The following is a 16,881-nucleotide window of genomic DNA, read 5'->3' as shown; positions in this document are numbered from 1 at the left end:
ATAAGTAAACTCAGAGTCAGAATCTAGAATACAGGTTACCATGGGATGGGGTGGGAATAGGGAATAGGGAGCTAAGGCTTAAAATATACAGAGTTTCTATTTGGAACAATGGAAATGTTTTGGCAATGGATGGTGATGGTAATAAAACATTGTGAACGCAATTAACAGCACTGAAATGTAAATCTGAATGTGGTTCAAAGGGGAAATCTTCAACCATATATACGGTACTAGAATAAAAACTGCACAACACTGACAGTGAATACTAGGTTAAACCATGGACTACAGTTAATAGTGTAAAATGATAAAAATGTGCTTTCATCAATTGTAACAAATGTACAATACCATCACAAGGTTTTAGAATAGGCTGATATATGGGAAATCTGTTTTATATATGTGAAATTTCTATAAGCCCACAACATCTCTTTTTAAAAAAGCTTATAGCTACTTCTGAAACACTTGTTAGAGTACTAATTTATTTCAGTGTCAATGCTTTTCTTGAAAGGAAGCTATTTTTTCCATATCTTTATTTTTTTAACATTTGTTCTTTGTTCCCGACAAGAAGCTATTGACTTATGAGATTGTTTATCTTTACAATTATTATTTTCCTTCCATAATCGAATATGCAGTTGGGGGTCAGAGGAGTTAGAAAACTTGCCCAAGGCCTCACAAATTAAAAAGAGGTAGCGCTGAAACTTAAGCCCAAGCAGTTAGCTCCAGAGAACCAGGCACTGAACCACATTAATGTGGAGAGGAGAAAGAGACTCAACTTCTCACACAACTCTTAACATTACTACAAGGACAAAAACAATTTTTGAATATATGATTAGATTCTGTTACAGAGTATTATATCCTTACAGTGTATAACTTTAAACCCTGGGATATTTTAGCTTTGGAGTTTGGAAACCATCTGACTGTTTTCCATGATCACAATCCTTAAAATCTGATGCAGTATTGGTTTGAGGCTAGAAATTATGGAATGAACATACAAACAATTTTGTATACTGCAATAACTTCTTTTCTGCAGACACAGAGATATGTCTTTGGATGCTTCACTGAAATCTAATGTTCTGTATGCTCACAGGGAAAATTAAATCACTATTATAGTGGGTTGATGCCATCACTTTCTATTGTTTTCACATTTATCAAGTGAACATGTACTCTGCTTCTTACCATTATTTTAAAAAAGATTACTTGGTTCTCCATGTATCTGAGACTAAGGCAATAGTGGCAATAAGATCAATCTCCAGACAATGGTTTTAATGGATTTGTTCAAGGAAGGCAGATCTAATGTATGCATTAGAATATGACAGAAAACTGAGCTTTCATAATTCATTCTGATGCTTTAACACAAAAATGAACTTTGATGAGTCAATAAGATCAACTGAGACATATATTCTTGAATGTGTTCCTCTAGGCTTAATGTCTTTTTCCTCACTGCATTATATTTTAATGATTAATTTCACGCTCCTTCATGGTATTTTAGCTCATGAACCATGGATATTAGTTGGAGGGAAAAATAAGGCATTGTGTGTGATGAAAGATGTTACTGATTAAAGTAACACATACTGTTGTATATGTGAACTACATAAACACTGAAAAAAATTGAGTACCATATTCTATAGGTACAATTAGGCAGATTGACCACATAAACTAAGGTTAGACTGAGCTGAGTGGAGCGTGACGGCTCAGAGTTCTTAAATGTTATTTTTTTGAGACAACACATGAGATAAAACCGGTCAATGAAAGATTCAATGACATCTTTATCTTCAGTGAAACATAGGTAGCAACTGCTTTTGAATACAACTGCAGAGAAAATTCACAGAAAGTTAAGTGGATAACATATCACTCTGAAACTACAAAAGCCAAAAGCCACCCTCCCTCCCACATTGTGAACTCTAAAATCACTATTGCCTGATTGCTAGTTGACTTGGTAAAACAAAAACAAATAAAAAATAATTTGGTTAATTCAAAGTCACAAGGACAAAGAATTAAAAGTTGTATGAATCAAATATGGAAAAAGAAAACTATCTTTTACTCTGTCACAATGAATAATGATTGGGTTAAATATATTGATCAATTTTTAAAAGTAAAACTACCCACAAAAGAAACCACAAGGAAACTAAGATGTGTCCACCTGATAAACTTTGGTCCTTGTTACCACAATGACTTTTTCAAACCATTGAATGGAGGATGGAAAGAAGCCTGCCTTTCCCCAGTCAGAAGACAAAAGTTCCCTCAATCCGTAACAGAGGCAAAACGTGGCAAAAGCAGCTATTTCTCAAACAGGTGGTTTTTAGACTTCTATATAGCACAAAAACGACTAAGGAAAGAAAAATTTATTTCTAAAGAAAGCAAATACACAAATATTCTATTAGGGTAGGAGTCTCAGAAAAGAAAAGCCCCAAGTGACATATAACAAAAAACTAAAAGCAGTTCGTCTTAGATCAGATGTACTGACACTGGGCTGGTTGGTCTAAAATCACTGTCTATAGTCAAACGCTTCTCATCTCACACATACAGGGACCGGGGAGAACTCAAAGGACGTGGTCATTTCATTTCAGGTAGGACCTTAATCACAAGAAGAATGATGACATTTTTTACAGAAACATAGTGAAAGAGAGAACCAAAAAATGGTTGATAGGAGAGGAAAATAACTTTTTTTTTTAAAACTGCATTGCATTTTTCGAGTTCTCAATACTTTGCTCCCTGATAAATGATTTCACAGGTATAACCATGACTGGCGGGGACTGCTGGAGCTTGACACACAGATTTTTATTTCTATACTTCTTCAGCAGTCCCGGAGGCGAGGCAGCGGACCGGTGTCCCAAGCCAACAATTAGGGAGTGAATGGGGAAGTGCTAGGCTAGCCTGGGTGGGAAACGGGCGCTCCTGTTCTCCGGGACTCCACCTCGCTCCAAACTCTTGAGCGTCTGCGGTCACCACCACTCAGGGCAGGCCAAGACAGACTTCCTTACTCTCCCCCTCCAAGTAAACACACAAGTCCCAATACAACCGGCACGCGCGCCCACGCCCGCCCCCCCGTAGTAGTTCCCGGGAAGTCCTGCGCTCCCCGCGCCCCCCCGCCTGCCACTACTCGACGCTCAGCCGCCAGCCCCCGCAGATGTCCAGCCCAGACAAAGTTGCCGCGGGTCCCACTCTGTCCCCCGCGCCGCCGCGGGCGCCACACACCGCCTGGACGCCCTCCCGCCCCCCCACCCCCCGGGCGGCAGCGCGCGGTCGGTACCTCGATGTCCGCCGCGTCCTTGCTAAGCACGGGGGCCATGGCAGGGCCTGCAGCCTGGAGTCTCCCAGAAAACAAGACTCTCTCTGCTTCTCCTGCCAGAAACCGCCGTGACAGCTCCCGCCCCGGGAGCGAGTGGCAGCGCCGAGCCGAGGCCGACGGCGCGGGGGCGGGGCGCTTGCCTGGCGGTGACGCCCCCGGGGCGGGGCTGCGCGCTCGGGCCGGAGGCTCCGGGCAGGGCTGGCCGGGCCGCGGAGGGAGCCGCCGGGGAAGCCGCCGGACCTCCTGCCGCCGCTCCCATCCCCACCCCCACCGCACCCCACCCCCCAAAAATCTTTAAACTGGAGGTTTGTTTTCCCTGTGCAGGCAGAAGGAAGGCAGCGGGAGAGCGCTCGTCCCGGGCGCTGGCTTTGGCCGTCTGTAACCTGTTAAAGGCTGAGCTAGGTAGGCGGGGGCAGATGTGAGAGATGCCCTGGGTTAAAGGGGAGCACAATGGGCAAATGACCCCTTTTCTTTCTCCAGCACGAAGCCCGTAATTTGTAAAAACGTTGTTTTATGGGAACTGCGTCCTCGGGAACTCCTCAGGGATGAGGTGGTAGATGTTCCTTCAACCACCCACAAATGGACGGGCAGGGCTTCAGTCTGCGTTCTGTGGCGGAGGCAGCAGGACGGGTCTCCTGAGAGCGCACAGTCCAGGAGAGGGGAGGCCCCCGCGGATAGCCAGAGCCAGGGGCAGCACGTAGCAAATGCTGTGGGTGGTACAACATCAAGGTTGTATTTTTGCAGGACAAATTCATCCAAATAGTTTTTTTTTTTTAATATATTATTCTAAAATGTGAAACCCCTTTCAAGAGTTGTTCTCTATGTTTTGCCCTGGAGCTGCTAGAGAGCAAGAAGCGAATACATTTAGAGATGACCCCAATCCAGAAAATGTCCTCCTCATTTGCGAGGTTATCTGATGGCCTCCTGACCTCCCTCTTCTCCCCGGGTTGGCGTCATCCTCCTCTCTTCTCCCTTAAGCATTCTGAAGTAAGTATTTTGCTTACTTCTATTAAGATTCTCATTGCATTTCTTAATCCTCTTGGCTCGATCCTGGAGTCAGACTTTTCCTCTTCATCATTGTTCTTTCAGTAGTTCATTCAGTATTTCATGCAACAAAAATCCTCAATGTGCCAACCACTCTGTTAGATTCTCTGGGTAGAGTCTTCAAGAACATCACTTTATGAAGCTTATAATCAGAAGTAAACAAGTGAGTAAAATGATAAAAGACTGTAATGCCTGCTTGGAAGATGAAAGATGATGATGACACAGTATCAGGGAGTGATGCTGCTCTCTGTGTTGAGTGGTTGAAGAAGCCATCTCTGAGCAGGCAGTCCCATTATCTTCCAGAACTTGGCACTTAGCAGATGGATGCATTCTTCTTGAATCAAACAGTAAAAGTAAAATAAACTAAAAGTCAAAGAAAAACCTTGGATTCATTCTACATTCCCTTTTCCTTATCACCACACTTAATCCATCCTCAGGCTCTGGGGACTGCACTTCCTGAATAGATCTTGAACCTTTCTTCTTTTTCTCCATCTCTGCTGCTTACACCAAGGTCCAAGCCGCTGGTATTCCAGCTTCTACTCTTGCCCGTCTCCTCTCCAGGTTAAGCTTTAAAAAGTATTAATTGGCTCATGTCACATACAAACTGCCTTCCCCCCCCCAGTATAAATCCTTCAATGATTTCACTGTAGTCAGAATAAAATACTAACTCTTTAGAATGCCCTGTGAACAACTTGCCCCTCCTCTCCTCTCCAGCCTCACTGAAGGCGGCTCCTAGCCTACCTGAGAGCCACTCCTGCCTTCACTGTTAGGTTCCAACTATAAACAATCTTCCATTGTCCAACCACTTTTATCCTTCCGTACATCCTCTTCACCTGGAACATCATCTTACTCATTCTTTAGATCTCAGAGAGCTCCCACCACAAATTAAATTAGGTTCACCCTGTCTGTGTAGTTATCTTTCAAAGCAACCTACATTTTCCCCTTTATAGCCCTGTCAAACTTTATTTACATATTTACTTGAGTGTAACTTGCTTAATGTCTGTCCTCCATTTAAAATACAAAGTCCAGGAAGCAGAGTCCATGTATGGTTTGGTTCTCAACTGGGTACACGGATCCTCATCCAGGACTGAAACGTAAGAGACCAAGAATGCTTTGTGTATGAATTAACACAATAAACACCGAAGTTAGTTTATGCCCTAAGTGGTTAATTTTAGACACTTTAGTTGCACTTTACCAGGTATTCTTCAGTATTCCTCTTATTGCTAACAACTAAATCACAATATCCATCAATGACTTTCTAGTTAAAATGTGTCAAATTAACTACTTTCTTTCGCATGAGAAATATTCCAAAACTACAATTTCTATTAAAGAAATATTGCTTCTTCATACAATGGTAACTTACCTCTGAAGTCATCTATATTCTCTTGGACACAAGAGTGAGAGAGAAAAGGGGAGGATACAGAGCATATATTAATATAATGTATCTACATAATATGATATAAATGTAATTGTCATATGTTTAATTACATCTCCAATTTAACCAGTAAGGTTCCATATTAAATTTCCTAACTTCCAGGGATATAAACTTAAATGCTCTTTCAGGTTGCACTCTAAAACAAATCATAGGTTAGAAATCCATCCTGCAGTTGTTTCATGGGTATAAGTGTCCAAGTTAGGTTAAGAGTTAGTGTTTCCGTATTTGTTTTCTATGATTATTATTCTCCTAAATTACCACAGAGTATTAATCCAAAATATGCTGTCTTTCCAAAGGTGAGAGCTTCACCAGTGATAGTCAACAGCCAAATATAATATTTAAATTCTATGTTGCCACCTTACCCGCCAACCTCACTAAAGAGTTGTATCCTGTTCAGAGATATTTAATTAAAGCATCTAATCATATTGCTCACATGCCATACCTATACTCTGTGATCAGTGATTGATCTAATATTTTAACTCCATTGGAATTCCACATTAAGCACAGTTGTACCTGTAAATAATCCAAACTGTTCAAAGCTTACTGCAAATGCATTCACACTGTACTTTTTAAAAGTTGTAAATTATGATGGCATTTTCAAGCTGTCCCTCCATCTGGAAGCACAGTTAAATATCAGGTGTGCCACATTAATTTTTCTGGGCTTTGGAAAAACAACTTATCTAATAGTATACAAATTTGCCAAAATGCATCTGAATCTAATAGTTTGTATTACACAAGTTAATATCATTATTATTTCCATAGAGAGAATTAAGACTTATGAATCATCTTTAATTTTATATCTGAAAAGTTATTCAATAGCATAAATTTAGAAACAGTAAAATTTAGATTTCCATATGCCTTTATTTTCCCTGTAGTCCAGCATTAAGCATTTTTTTCTCACACACTCGACTCCTTAGCAAGGCAACTTTCTCCTAACAATCCAAGGACTCTGAGTGGTCATGAGATGCATTTTTTCCATTTGATTTTTTTTCCCCATCTGATTTTATAAGTCTAAATTAACTTTTACCCAAACTGACCAATAGAACAATGACTAAAAATCTTTGGGTCCAAACTAATATAAAATATATAAGTGTTAGTTTCTAGTTTCTGAATAAACTGGGAATAATTCACTCAACTATGTATCCTGTATATACACACATATGAGTGTTACATATGAACATTTCAATTAAGTGGTTTAACCCAATGTGGTTATTATGAGTCAAAAGTCAAAATGGATATAATAATATTTTGTAAATTGCAAAGTTTCATGCAATGTTAGTTAAATATTAAAAAGTTAAAGACATAATTCTCCAGTTTTCATTCTCTGGAAAAACGCCATTTGGTATATGATTGTCTATGAAAGATTTGGGGGAAAATGCAGTTTAAGTAGATGGTTTATAGACTGTTCTGATTTAAAGTGGGGGAAAGTATCCTCTAGTATGAGTATTCACCGAAAAAATTTCAATCACCACTCCTCTTCCTCCAGAAGCTTGTTGCATCTTTCTCACCACCAAAAGTCAGCATAATTCCAACAACTGACATTTAAAGCTGTCACTTTGTCTTCTTGCTGGGATTTTACTGTTTAGTAATTTCAAGTGCATTTATATCTGGGGTTGAGTTGGAACCTTGCTGAAAATTATTCATTTTTCCATTTGGTCACCTGCAGTGAACGCTGTGATGCAACTCCCTCATCCCCTCACCGATCCTTCCCCCCAACTCCCACCCCCTTCAAGACGAGATGCTCATTACCCCTGCTGCTGGACCTGTTGGGGACTGGCAGCTCTCTGCTGCATCTCTCTCTCTCTGCAACTCTCTCTGGAAATGTCCCCTGGCTGAAGAAATCAATCTCACCCAAGCTTCATGCAACCCAAGAGTAGTTACCATCCAATATGGCAGTTTAAAAGCCTGGCCCTTACCTCAATTCAAGACATCTTTGAAGGGACATCTTTGAAGGGACATCCCAACTCCTGAGGTCTCTACGGGATCATATTAGACATTTGCTGGGACTACCATGGAGTTCAATTTCCTCTGGCAATCTTGCTTCATTCCGCACAGGTATTGATCCATACAGCACTTCCCAAATAAATTTTCTGCATACAAATTTCTGTCTCAGAGTCTGCTTCCCAGTGGATCTAAGCTGCACCATCACCACTGTATGGCATTTAATTGATAGAATATTCTGCATATAAAATGTTTAATAATTTATTTAATAATTCTCATATCTGGACATAGAAATTGAGCCATGCAATAAAATCTCACCATATTTTCAATATTATGATATATATCTACATTTATTTATTAACTCATTCTCTCTCATCACAAATAATTGTGCGTCTACTGTCTTCCAAGTTACTGTGAAAAACACCAGAGGTGCCATCGTGAACAAAGCAGAAGTGGATCCTATGCTCAAGCAGCTTGCAGAGGAGTTAGGGAAATGAACCTTTACCAAGTAATCATATAAAAATATAATATTTACTGTTGAATAACAATATCAAGGAAAAATAAAGGACTTTTTTAGCAGAGAGACCTGAGGAACCAGTGATGGATTCCTTGCAAAATGGATTTTCTGCTGAGATTTGAAAGATGTTTAGAGCTAAGGAGGCAAAATGGCAAGCTCAAGAGTCCAGGCAAAGGAGTAACCTATGCAAAAACTCAAGGCTAGAAGTACATTGAGAGAATGGAAAGGAGACCCCCTGTCTCAGGCAGCTAGGACAAGAGTGACCCCCGGGGAGGCTGCAGACAAAATAATGTCATGCAGTGTTTTAGATTTTGTTTAGGATTTGGAAGCTTATCTTAAAAGAAATGAGAAGCTGTAGAACTTTTTTTAGAGCAGAGGAATTTGACATGATCAAATGTGTGTTTTGAATTATCACTCTGGTTGCAGTGTGTGTGTAATTGCATGTTCATATATATACTTAAACTTCCGTGTGACAATCAACCAGGGTAAGTGGTTTCTGGGAATAAGCTCATTGTTCCCTCCACCTGTTAGCCTGGGTGGTAAACATCACTGTCGCTGAAAATGAAAATTGTGAATGTCTTACCATACATAAATGCTACTGTTATTTAGCATTTTGTGACACGAAAAAGGCAGATTTCTATGTTTTTAATGGAATTTTATCAGAAACTGGAAAGAAAAACTTATACCCATTTCCTCTAAATCAGTGACTATCTTTTTGTTTTCCAACATGAAAGTATAATAATGCATTTTACATCACCTGCATAATGAATGTATATTGCTCCTGTCCTACAGTTTGTTTTCAGATCACCACCTATAGTAGACTAGACTGTCAGGTTCTAAGGGGTTTTGAGTAGGTCTTATTTATCTTCTGATCGTCCAGACCTAACACAGTTACTTAATACATAGTAGGTATATAAATATTTATAAATAAGCATCATATATTCCCCTTAAAACTTCACCACAGATAAGTATCTATTATTACTCTCTCTGAACATAGAATGTTGAAAGCCTAAGGGGAAAAAATTTCTACACATTCACAAATAGATGAAGGCATTAATGGCCAATTCATTAAAAAAAGAAATGCAAGTGGTTGATAAAAATATGAAAATCATGTCAACCAAACTAGTAATCAAAGAAGTGTCAGTTTAGTGCTAACGTGACATGATTCGGCATCTATCAGACTTGCAAGGGGTGATGAAAGTTTAGGAAAATTAACAGGTTCCAAAAGTTCTAAAATGATTAAAAGTTTGTACCATCTATGTTGTTTTGGTTTGCTAAAGCTGCTGGAATGCAATATATTAGAAATAAGCTGGTTTTTTACTATGGGGATTTATTAGCTTACAAATTACAGTTCTAAGTCCATGAAACTATCCAAATTAAGGCATCCACTGGACAATACCGCCCCTGAAGCAAGACTGCAGGCATCTGAAACACCTCTGTCACGTGGGAAGGCACATGGTCCGGTTCTGCTGGTCCTGTTCTCCCAGGTTCATTGCTTTCAGCCTCTGGCTTCAGAGGCTTCCTCTCTCAGCTCCTCTGAGAGCTTTTTCTCTCTGAGCTCTCTTGGCTTTTTATGTCCTTTATCCTCTCATAAAAGACTCCAGTGAAGAGATCAAGACCCACCTTGAATGGGGTAGGTCACATCTCAGTTAAAATGACCTAACCAAAAGGTCCCACCCACAACAGGTCTGTACCCACAGGAATGGATTAAAGGAACATGGCCTTTTCTGGGGCACATAACAGTTTCAAGCTAACACATGTGGATAGGGCAATTTAGTAATATATAGCCAAATCTTGGACATGTGCATTCTCTTTACACTAGAAACTTTCACTTCTGATATTTTATCTTAAGGAAGCAATTATTTGCATGCAAAATTTCCTTAAAAATGCAGTTCATCACAAAATTGTTTACATAGGAAAAATAAAGATGTAACATAAATTTCTCACAAGTGACTGATTAATAACTGTGGTGAATCCATAGAATTCAATTTTGTGTGGTCATTAGAAATGAGGTTGTAAAAGAACATTAATGACAAGGAGGGATACTGACAATATATCAGAGAACATACAGCTCATATGTCCTAAATATACATAGACAAGTAACAAACACATATTGGTTAATTATAGGAGAAAATGAAATTTGTTTTTAAATCTCCTCCCACTGTACCATGAGTAAATACCCAAATACATAGACCTTAAATAATTTGTGTATATAGGAAGCATGTAAGTTCCTCATTATTCCTGCCAGGGTGTTTGGTAAAGATTAGGTATTCAGTAATTATTTCTTATGAAGTATTTTATATGAAAAGTGAAATACGAAACTTGTCTATAATGTTCTACACACATCATTCTATGAAAAATAGTGATTCATATTATCATAGTCCTGGATGCACATTTTTTAAGTTATAAAAGTTGACAAGCTTTATCTAACTAAACAAAATAAACTCAAAGTTTGGATAAGATCCACTTACTAAGTGTTTGAATGCCTTGATTATTTTAATTTATAAACCAATAGTCAATAATCATGTCAATCCTCTGCTCCAATGTTGAGTGAGTGAGCAAGTGGCTTAAAAATCAGCATGTCATGGCAACGCATTTCATTCAGAGGAGAAAAGAGTTCTAACAGTGGCCTACAAGGCAAACATATGACCTTGCTCCTTGTTTCTTCTCTTCCACTAATTCTGCTATTCCTGTTCACACCCATGCCAGCCATACAGGCGTTTCCACTTACTCTCACCTCTACCTGCAGAAAAATTCCAACAGATATTATGTCAGCCAGCCGTCGTCAGCTTCGTCAACTTCTCAATAAGGTCTTCCCTAACCACCATATTTAAGATTTCAACTCCCATGTCTCACATTCACCATCCCTCTTTCCTTGGGTTATACTTCTCATAGGACTTAATACACACTGACCTTCTATTTGCTTTATTTGTGTGCTTGTGCAACATCTGCCTCCTCCCCATTGGAAGGTAAGTTCCAAAGGGATGGGGCCATTTTCCTGTTTTGTTCACTACAGTATCCTCAGTGACTGGTGCTTTGTAAATAGTAAAAAAAATATTTTGAATGAATGCATGAAACAACTAATAGGTGATTTTCCCTTATCATTTTATACTTCTTTATTAGCATTTAATATTCAAGATTGTGCATTTATGTATTTGTCCTGTCAGCCAGAGAGCTCTTCAAAGGAAAAAGACAATGTCCCATTCATCTTTGAACCCCTCAGCTTACATGTTGTCAGCAATGGAATGCTCTGATACATGTTGAGTGAGTGAGCAAGTGGCTTAAAAATCAGCATGTCGTTGTCCCTGCCTAATAGCACCCACCCCAGTGCATCTTTTTTTATTTTTTATTTTTTTATTTTTTTATTAACGGAAAGAAAAAAAAAAAGAAATTAACACAACATTTAGAAATCATACCATTCTACATATGCACTCAGTAATTCTTAACATCATCACATAGATGCATGATCATTGTTTCTTAGTACATTTGCATCGGTTTAGAGGAACTAGCAACACAACAGAAAAAGATATAAAATGTTAATATAAAGAAAAGAAATAAAAGTAGTAGTAATAGTAAAAAACAACAACAACAAACAAACCAACAAGCAAACAAAAACAAAAAAAACCCTATAGCTCAGATGCAGCTTCATTCAGTATTTTAACATGATTACTTTACAATTAGGTATTATTGTGCTGTCCATTTTTGAGTTTTTGTATCTAGTCCTGTTGCACAGTCTGTATCCCTTCAGCTTCAATTACCCATTGTCTTACCCTGTTTCTAACTCCTGCTGAACTCTGTTACCAATGACATATTTCAAGTTTATTCTCGAATGTCCGTTCACATCAGTGGGACCATACAGTATTTGTCCTTTAGTTTTTGGCTGGATTCACTCAGCATAATATTCTCTAGGTCCATCCATGTTATTACATGGTTCATAAGTTTATCTTGTCTTAAAGCTGCATAATATTCCATCGTATGTATATACCACAGTTTGTTTAGCCACTCTTCTGTTGATGGAGATTTTGGCTGTTTCCATCTCTTTGCAATTGTAAATAACGCTGCTATAAACATTGGTGTGCAAATGTCCGTTTGTGTCTTTGCCCTTAAGTCCTTTGAGTAGATACCTAGCAATGGTATTGCTGCGTCGTATGGCAATTCTATATTCAGCTTTTTGAGGAACCGCCAAACTGCCTTCCACAGTGGTTGCACCCTTTGACATTCCCACCAACAGTGAATAAGTGTGCCTCTTTCTCCGCATCCTCTCCAGCACTTGTCATTTTCTGTTTTGTTGATAATGGCCATTCTGGTGGGTGTGAGATGATATCTCATTGTGGTTTTGATTTGCATTTCTCTAATGGCCAGGGACATTGAGCATCTCTTCATGTGCCTCTTGGCCATCCGTATTTCTTCTTCTGGTAGGTGTCTGTTTAAGTCTTTTTCCCATTTTGTAATTGGGTTGGCTGTCTTTTTGTTGTTGAGTTGAATAATCTCTTTATAAATTCTGGATACTAGACCTTTATCTGATATGTCGTTTCCAAATATTGTCTCCCATTGTGTAGGCTGTCTTTCTACTTTCTTGATGAAGTTCTCTGATGCACAAAAGTGTTTAATTTTGAGGAGCTCCCATTTATTTATTTCCTTCTTCAGTGTTCTTGCTTTAGGTTTAAGGTCCATAAAACCACCTTCAGTTGTAAGATCCATAAGATACCTCCCAACATTTTCCTCTAACTGTTTTATGGTCTTAGACCTAATGTTTAGATCTTTGATCCATTTTGAGTTAACTTTTGTATAGGGTGTGAGAGATGGGTCTTCTTTCATTCTTTTGCATGTGGATATCCAGTTCTCTAGGCACCATTTATTGAAGAGACTGTTCTGTCCCAGGTGAGTTGGCTTGACTGCCTTATCAAAGATCAAATGTCCATAGATGAGAGGGTCTATATCTGAGCACTCTATTCAATTCCATTGGTCGATATATCTATCTTTATGCCAATACCATGCTGTTTTGACCACTGTGGCTTCATAATATGCCTTAAAGTCAGGCAGCGCGAGACCTCCAGCTTCGTTTTTTTTCCTCAAGATGTTTTTAGCAATTCGGGGTACCCTGCCCTTCCAGATAAATTTGCTTATTGGTTTTTCTATTTCTGAAAAATAAGTTGTTGGGATTTTGATTGGTATTGCATTGAATCTGTAAATCAATTTAGGTAGGATTGACATCTTAACTATATTTAGTCTTCCAATCCATGAACACGGTATGCCCTTCCATCTATTTAGGTCTTCTGTGATTTCTTTTAACAGTTTTTTGTAGTTTTCTTTATATAGGTTTTTTGTCTCTTTGGTTAAATTTACTCTGCATCATATTTCCTGTCCCCATTCTTGTCTTTGCAACTCACTTGGCAATATTTGATAATTGCAAACATCCACGCAAAGTACCTGTAGTATTTTCAATACATTTGAAAATATTTTCCATTTCCTCATTTCCTATCTTGAACCCATTCAAAAAGTTTCATTAGTTTTGTTGTTTTTTTTTCAAGTATTCTGATCAGTCTCTTCTTTATCTATTGGATATATTATCAAATTATTTTTCATATATTTGCATGTCCTTTCCAAAGTTCCAGGAAATGATTATTTGGTAGTTAGTGTCTTAGGCAGAATAACCATTCCTGGTGTATATTAAGATGCTTTTAGAGGAGTTGATATATTACATGTTTGTGCCATTTTGTGTGTATGTATGCATACATATTATACATACATATATATGTACATATAGAGATATATGCACATGCGCATATATGCATATACTTGTATATATTGCTATAAATTCATGAATATAAAAAAAGAAATACAGTCATATTTGTAATGGATACCATTGCACTTAACTCCTGCTTATTTATCCAATTTTCTTCTGGTATGTCTGTGCACAAAGGGTTTTAGCAGCTTTTGTAATACATTCGCCTCTTTCTCTCCAGTGAACATTAAAACACACAGACACACACATACAGAAAGTGTTTGTAGAATTATATTTGGTGGTGGAATTCAAGTCCTGAAAATCATATTTGACATCCAATGTTTTTGTCTTTCATTCTTACCAGCCATTGAATTTTACATTTTGTTCAATGAAGGAAAAAAAATTAGCATATTTGCAGTTAATGTTGTTTTAACAGGTAAAGGTTTTTATTGGTTTCTTCTAGTACCTTTCCTTTCACAATTTTTAAAAACTTCAATAACTTGGCAAAGCAATATTAATACCATCAGGACTGTGGCATAGTCATTAGTTCATAAGTTGCATTAAACAAAGCACATACTGTTAAATCAATCTCTTTCAAAATATCTATACAACTGCCATCTGTTTTATTTTTGAGATTAGAAAACAAATAGGAAATTTTATTCCCTCCCCATCTTTAGGGGAAGGAGAAGGTGAGTTTAATATTAGAGTACAAGTTCTCAATTTGTTTAATATTCCTGAAAAAGTATTTTGCTGAATATAGAACAATCTTTAACTTAGTGTTATTTCATGTTTAAAAGTAGCCTTTTAAAAGACTGTTCAATAATTTTAGCAATAATATTTACCGAATTATCTTCTGGGAAGGAAATCCTCTTAAAACTAAGAATTTCAAGTTTACGATTTAGCAAGATGACCAAATACTGAAAATCTCTAAAAACTGAAAAGCTCTACCACTTAATATACTTATTCCATCTATTGCTCAAGATGAATCATCCCGTAGCTTGCAATTTCAACATCTTATTTTATGCTTCAACTGAAAGTGCTTCTTCTAGCTTTTTCCTTCCCTTTTTCCGTTTTGTTTTGCAGTGGAGTGGGAGGAGTTTGTGAGATTCTGATTAGTATAACTCTTTCAAGTAGCACAAATACATTTCACAGTGTGATGTTTGATAAATGTCCAAATGGATTTTAAAACCAAGTAGATTGAACTGCTTTTTATAGAGCCCCATAATTTATTCCAACCATTTGTGTCACATACTCAAAAGAAAGTTTGCTTCTTGAGGGCTTTATGACTCTTTTGTGTTCCCCCCAGAACCACCTTTAAGTTATAATAACAGTAACATATTTCAGGATTGACTTTGGGCTCCCTAAGGAATGTAATGCATCTTTCAGTCAAGAAACATTTTTCAGTATAACAATTTGCAATTTGGAGATTAAAAATATGAAATCAAAAGCATTCTGTTGGCATCATGTTTTCTATTTAAAGGCCACCAAATGTTTCTTTCTGAGAGATTGTATTGAGCGGTTAGGATCTTGGCATCCACTATTGTTCTAGGGAAAGATTTTTCCTGGCCCACACTTGTTATTGCTGGATAATGAATTACTAGAGAATATGGACAGAGCCACCTTCCCATCTGTACTAGCCTTAACTACCATCGATTGCTGGGTTGCGTCCTCTGTTGAACCATGCATGCTTAATCATTAATTTTACTTAGAGCTAATAAAAATAGCTGCTGGTATTGATTACCTACTATATGCCTAGGACATGACACATAATTTCTGATTTAATCATCACCTTAATCTGAAAGTAAAGACAGAGAAACTAATACGTATAGCTGTTACTGAAGTTTCTGATAACTAATTCTTTCTTTTTGGTGGAATTATTAAAATGACATTTGAGATTTGTGGATTTTCTTTTGTGTTAATTGCAGTGTAATTTATAAAGTGTATTTTTAGTTTTCCTCATGAAGAAAGATACTAACTTTTTGAGTTCCTGTTTTGCTAAGCAGCGCTGTAGACTCTTTACATTTCTTACTGAATTATCACAGAGAGAACAAAACTGGGGCTTAGTAAAGTTGATTCCAGATCGTCACAAAAAATGATGGGTGGCAGATCCTGGGTTCTTGCCCGGAATGAGCTCCTTCACTCAATACTCCTTCTGTTTTACTATATGCTTTGAAATAGAGAAACAGAAGATTTATGTTCCCCTACGGGATCTCTGCACCCCCTCCTCTATGGCTGTGAGCTATAATTTAATTTCTGTATTGAGGGGATGTTAATATCTATGTCATGATTCTTCTGTACTTCAATGAAACCAACATGTGTGTATATGTATTATTTATATGTAGTTACATATATGATACATGTATGATGCATATAATCAAATCCATGCCTATATGATGAGCTCTATCACAGATTAATTACCATTAATTACCCCAAACACAAAAATACACATGCACACATACATAAGCACACACCAGCATCAATGTTCATCTCTTTCTCCTCATCGTTTTACTTCACTGCATATGCACTGATATTATAGCTGTATTTAAATACTTGTTTATTTTCAACTGCTCCTTCCATATCACAAATACTGAGAGTAAAGGGCTGTTTTCTTTCTTATTCTCTGCTATATGCCCTGTACCTAGAATAATGTGGGCACAGAATGGACATTTAATAAATCAACCTTTCACTTAGTTTCAATTTAAAAGTAGACATTACTTCCGCAGTGCCAAAATCTGATGGAAAAAAAATTGCTTATAGTTGTGACTGTAGCAAAAGTCAGTATACTTTTTTTATTGAATATTATGTTTTCCATCCATATGGTTAAAAAGAGAACTATAGTCTTAAGGTAATGCAGGAAGTACAACTTGCAAACATCCCCATTTATCCTTTCTAAAACTGAATCAAGGCTTATTGTCTTTGGTTAAAAATATATAATC

The 16,881-nt window shown here is 37.6% G+C and overlaps 1 protein-coding gene across 1 annotated transcript in view; it reads right to left on the bottom strand.

Moving 5' to 3' along the window:
* The window catches only part of DPYD (dihydropyrimidine dehydrogenase), a 961,456-nt gene extending 957,914 nt beyond the window's left edge, over positions 1 to 3,542 (bottom strand). Inside the window, 3 exon segments of the mRNA XM_077120172.1 lie at positions 3,245 to 3,316; positions 3,319 to 3,398; positions 3,401 to 3,542. Coding sequence (XP_076976287.1) covers positions 3,245 to 3,316; positions 3,319 to 3,398; positions 3,401 to 3,542 — 294 coding nt within the window.
* Between the last annotated feature and the right edge of the window lie 13,339 nt (positions 3,543 to 16,881).

The sequence above is a fragment of the Tamandua tetradactyla genome, chromosome 11 (genome assembly GCF_023851605.1).
Source record: "Tamandua tetradactyla isolate mTamTet1 chromosome 11, mTamTet1.pri, whole genome shotgun sequence".
In the NCBI taxonomy this organism is placed as follows: domain Eukaryota; kingdom Metazoa; phylum Chordata; class Mammalia; order Pilosa; family Myrmecophagidae; genus Tamandua; species Tamandua tetradactyla.
The sequence above is the reverse complement of the archived record's forward strand: the minus strand, read 5'-3'. Positions and strand labels throughout refer to the sequence as shown.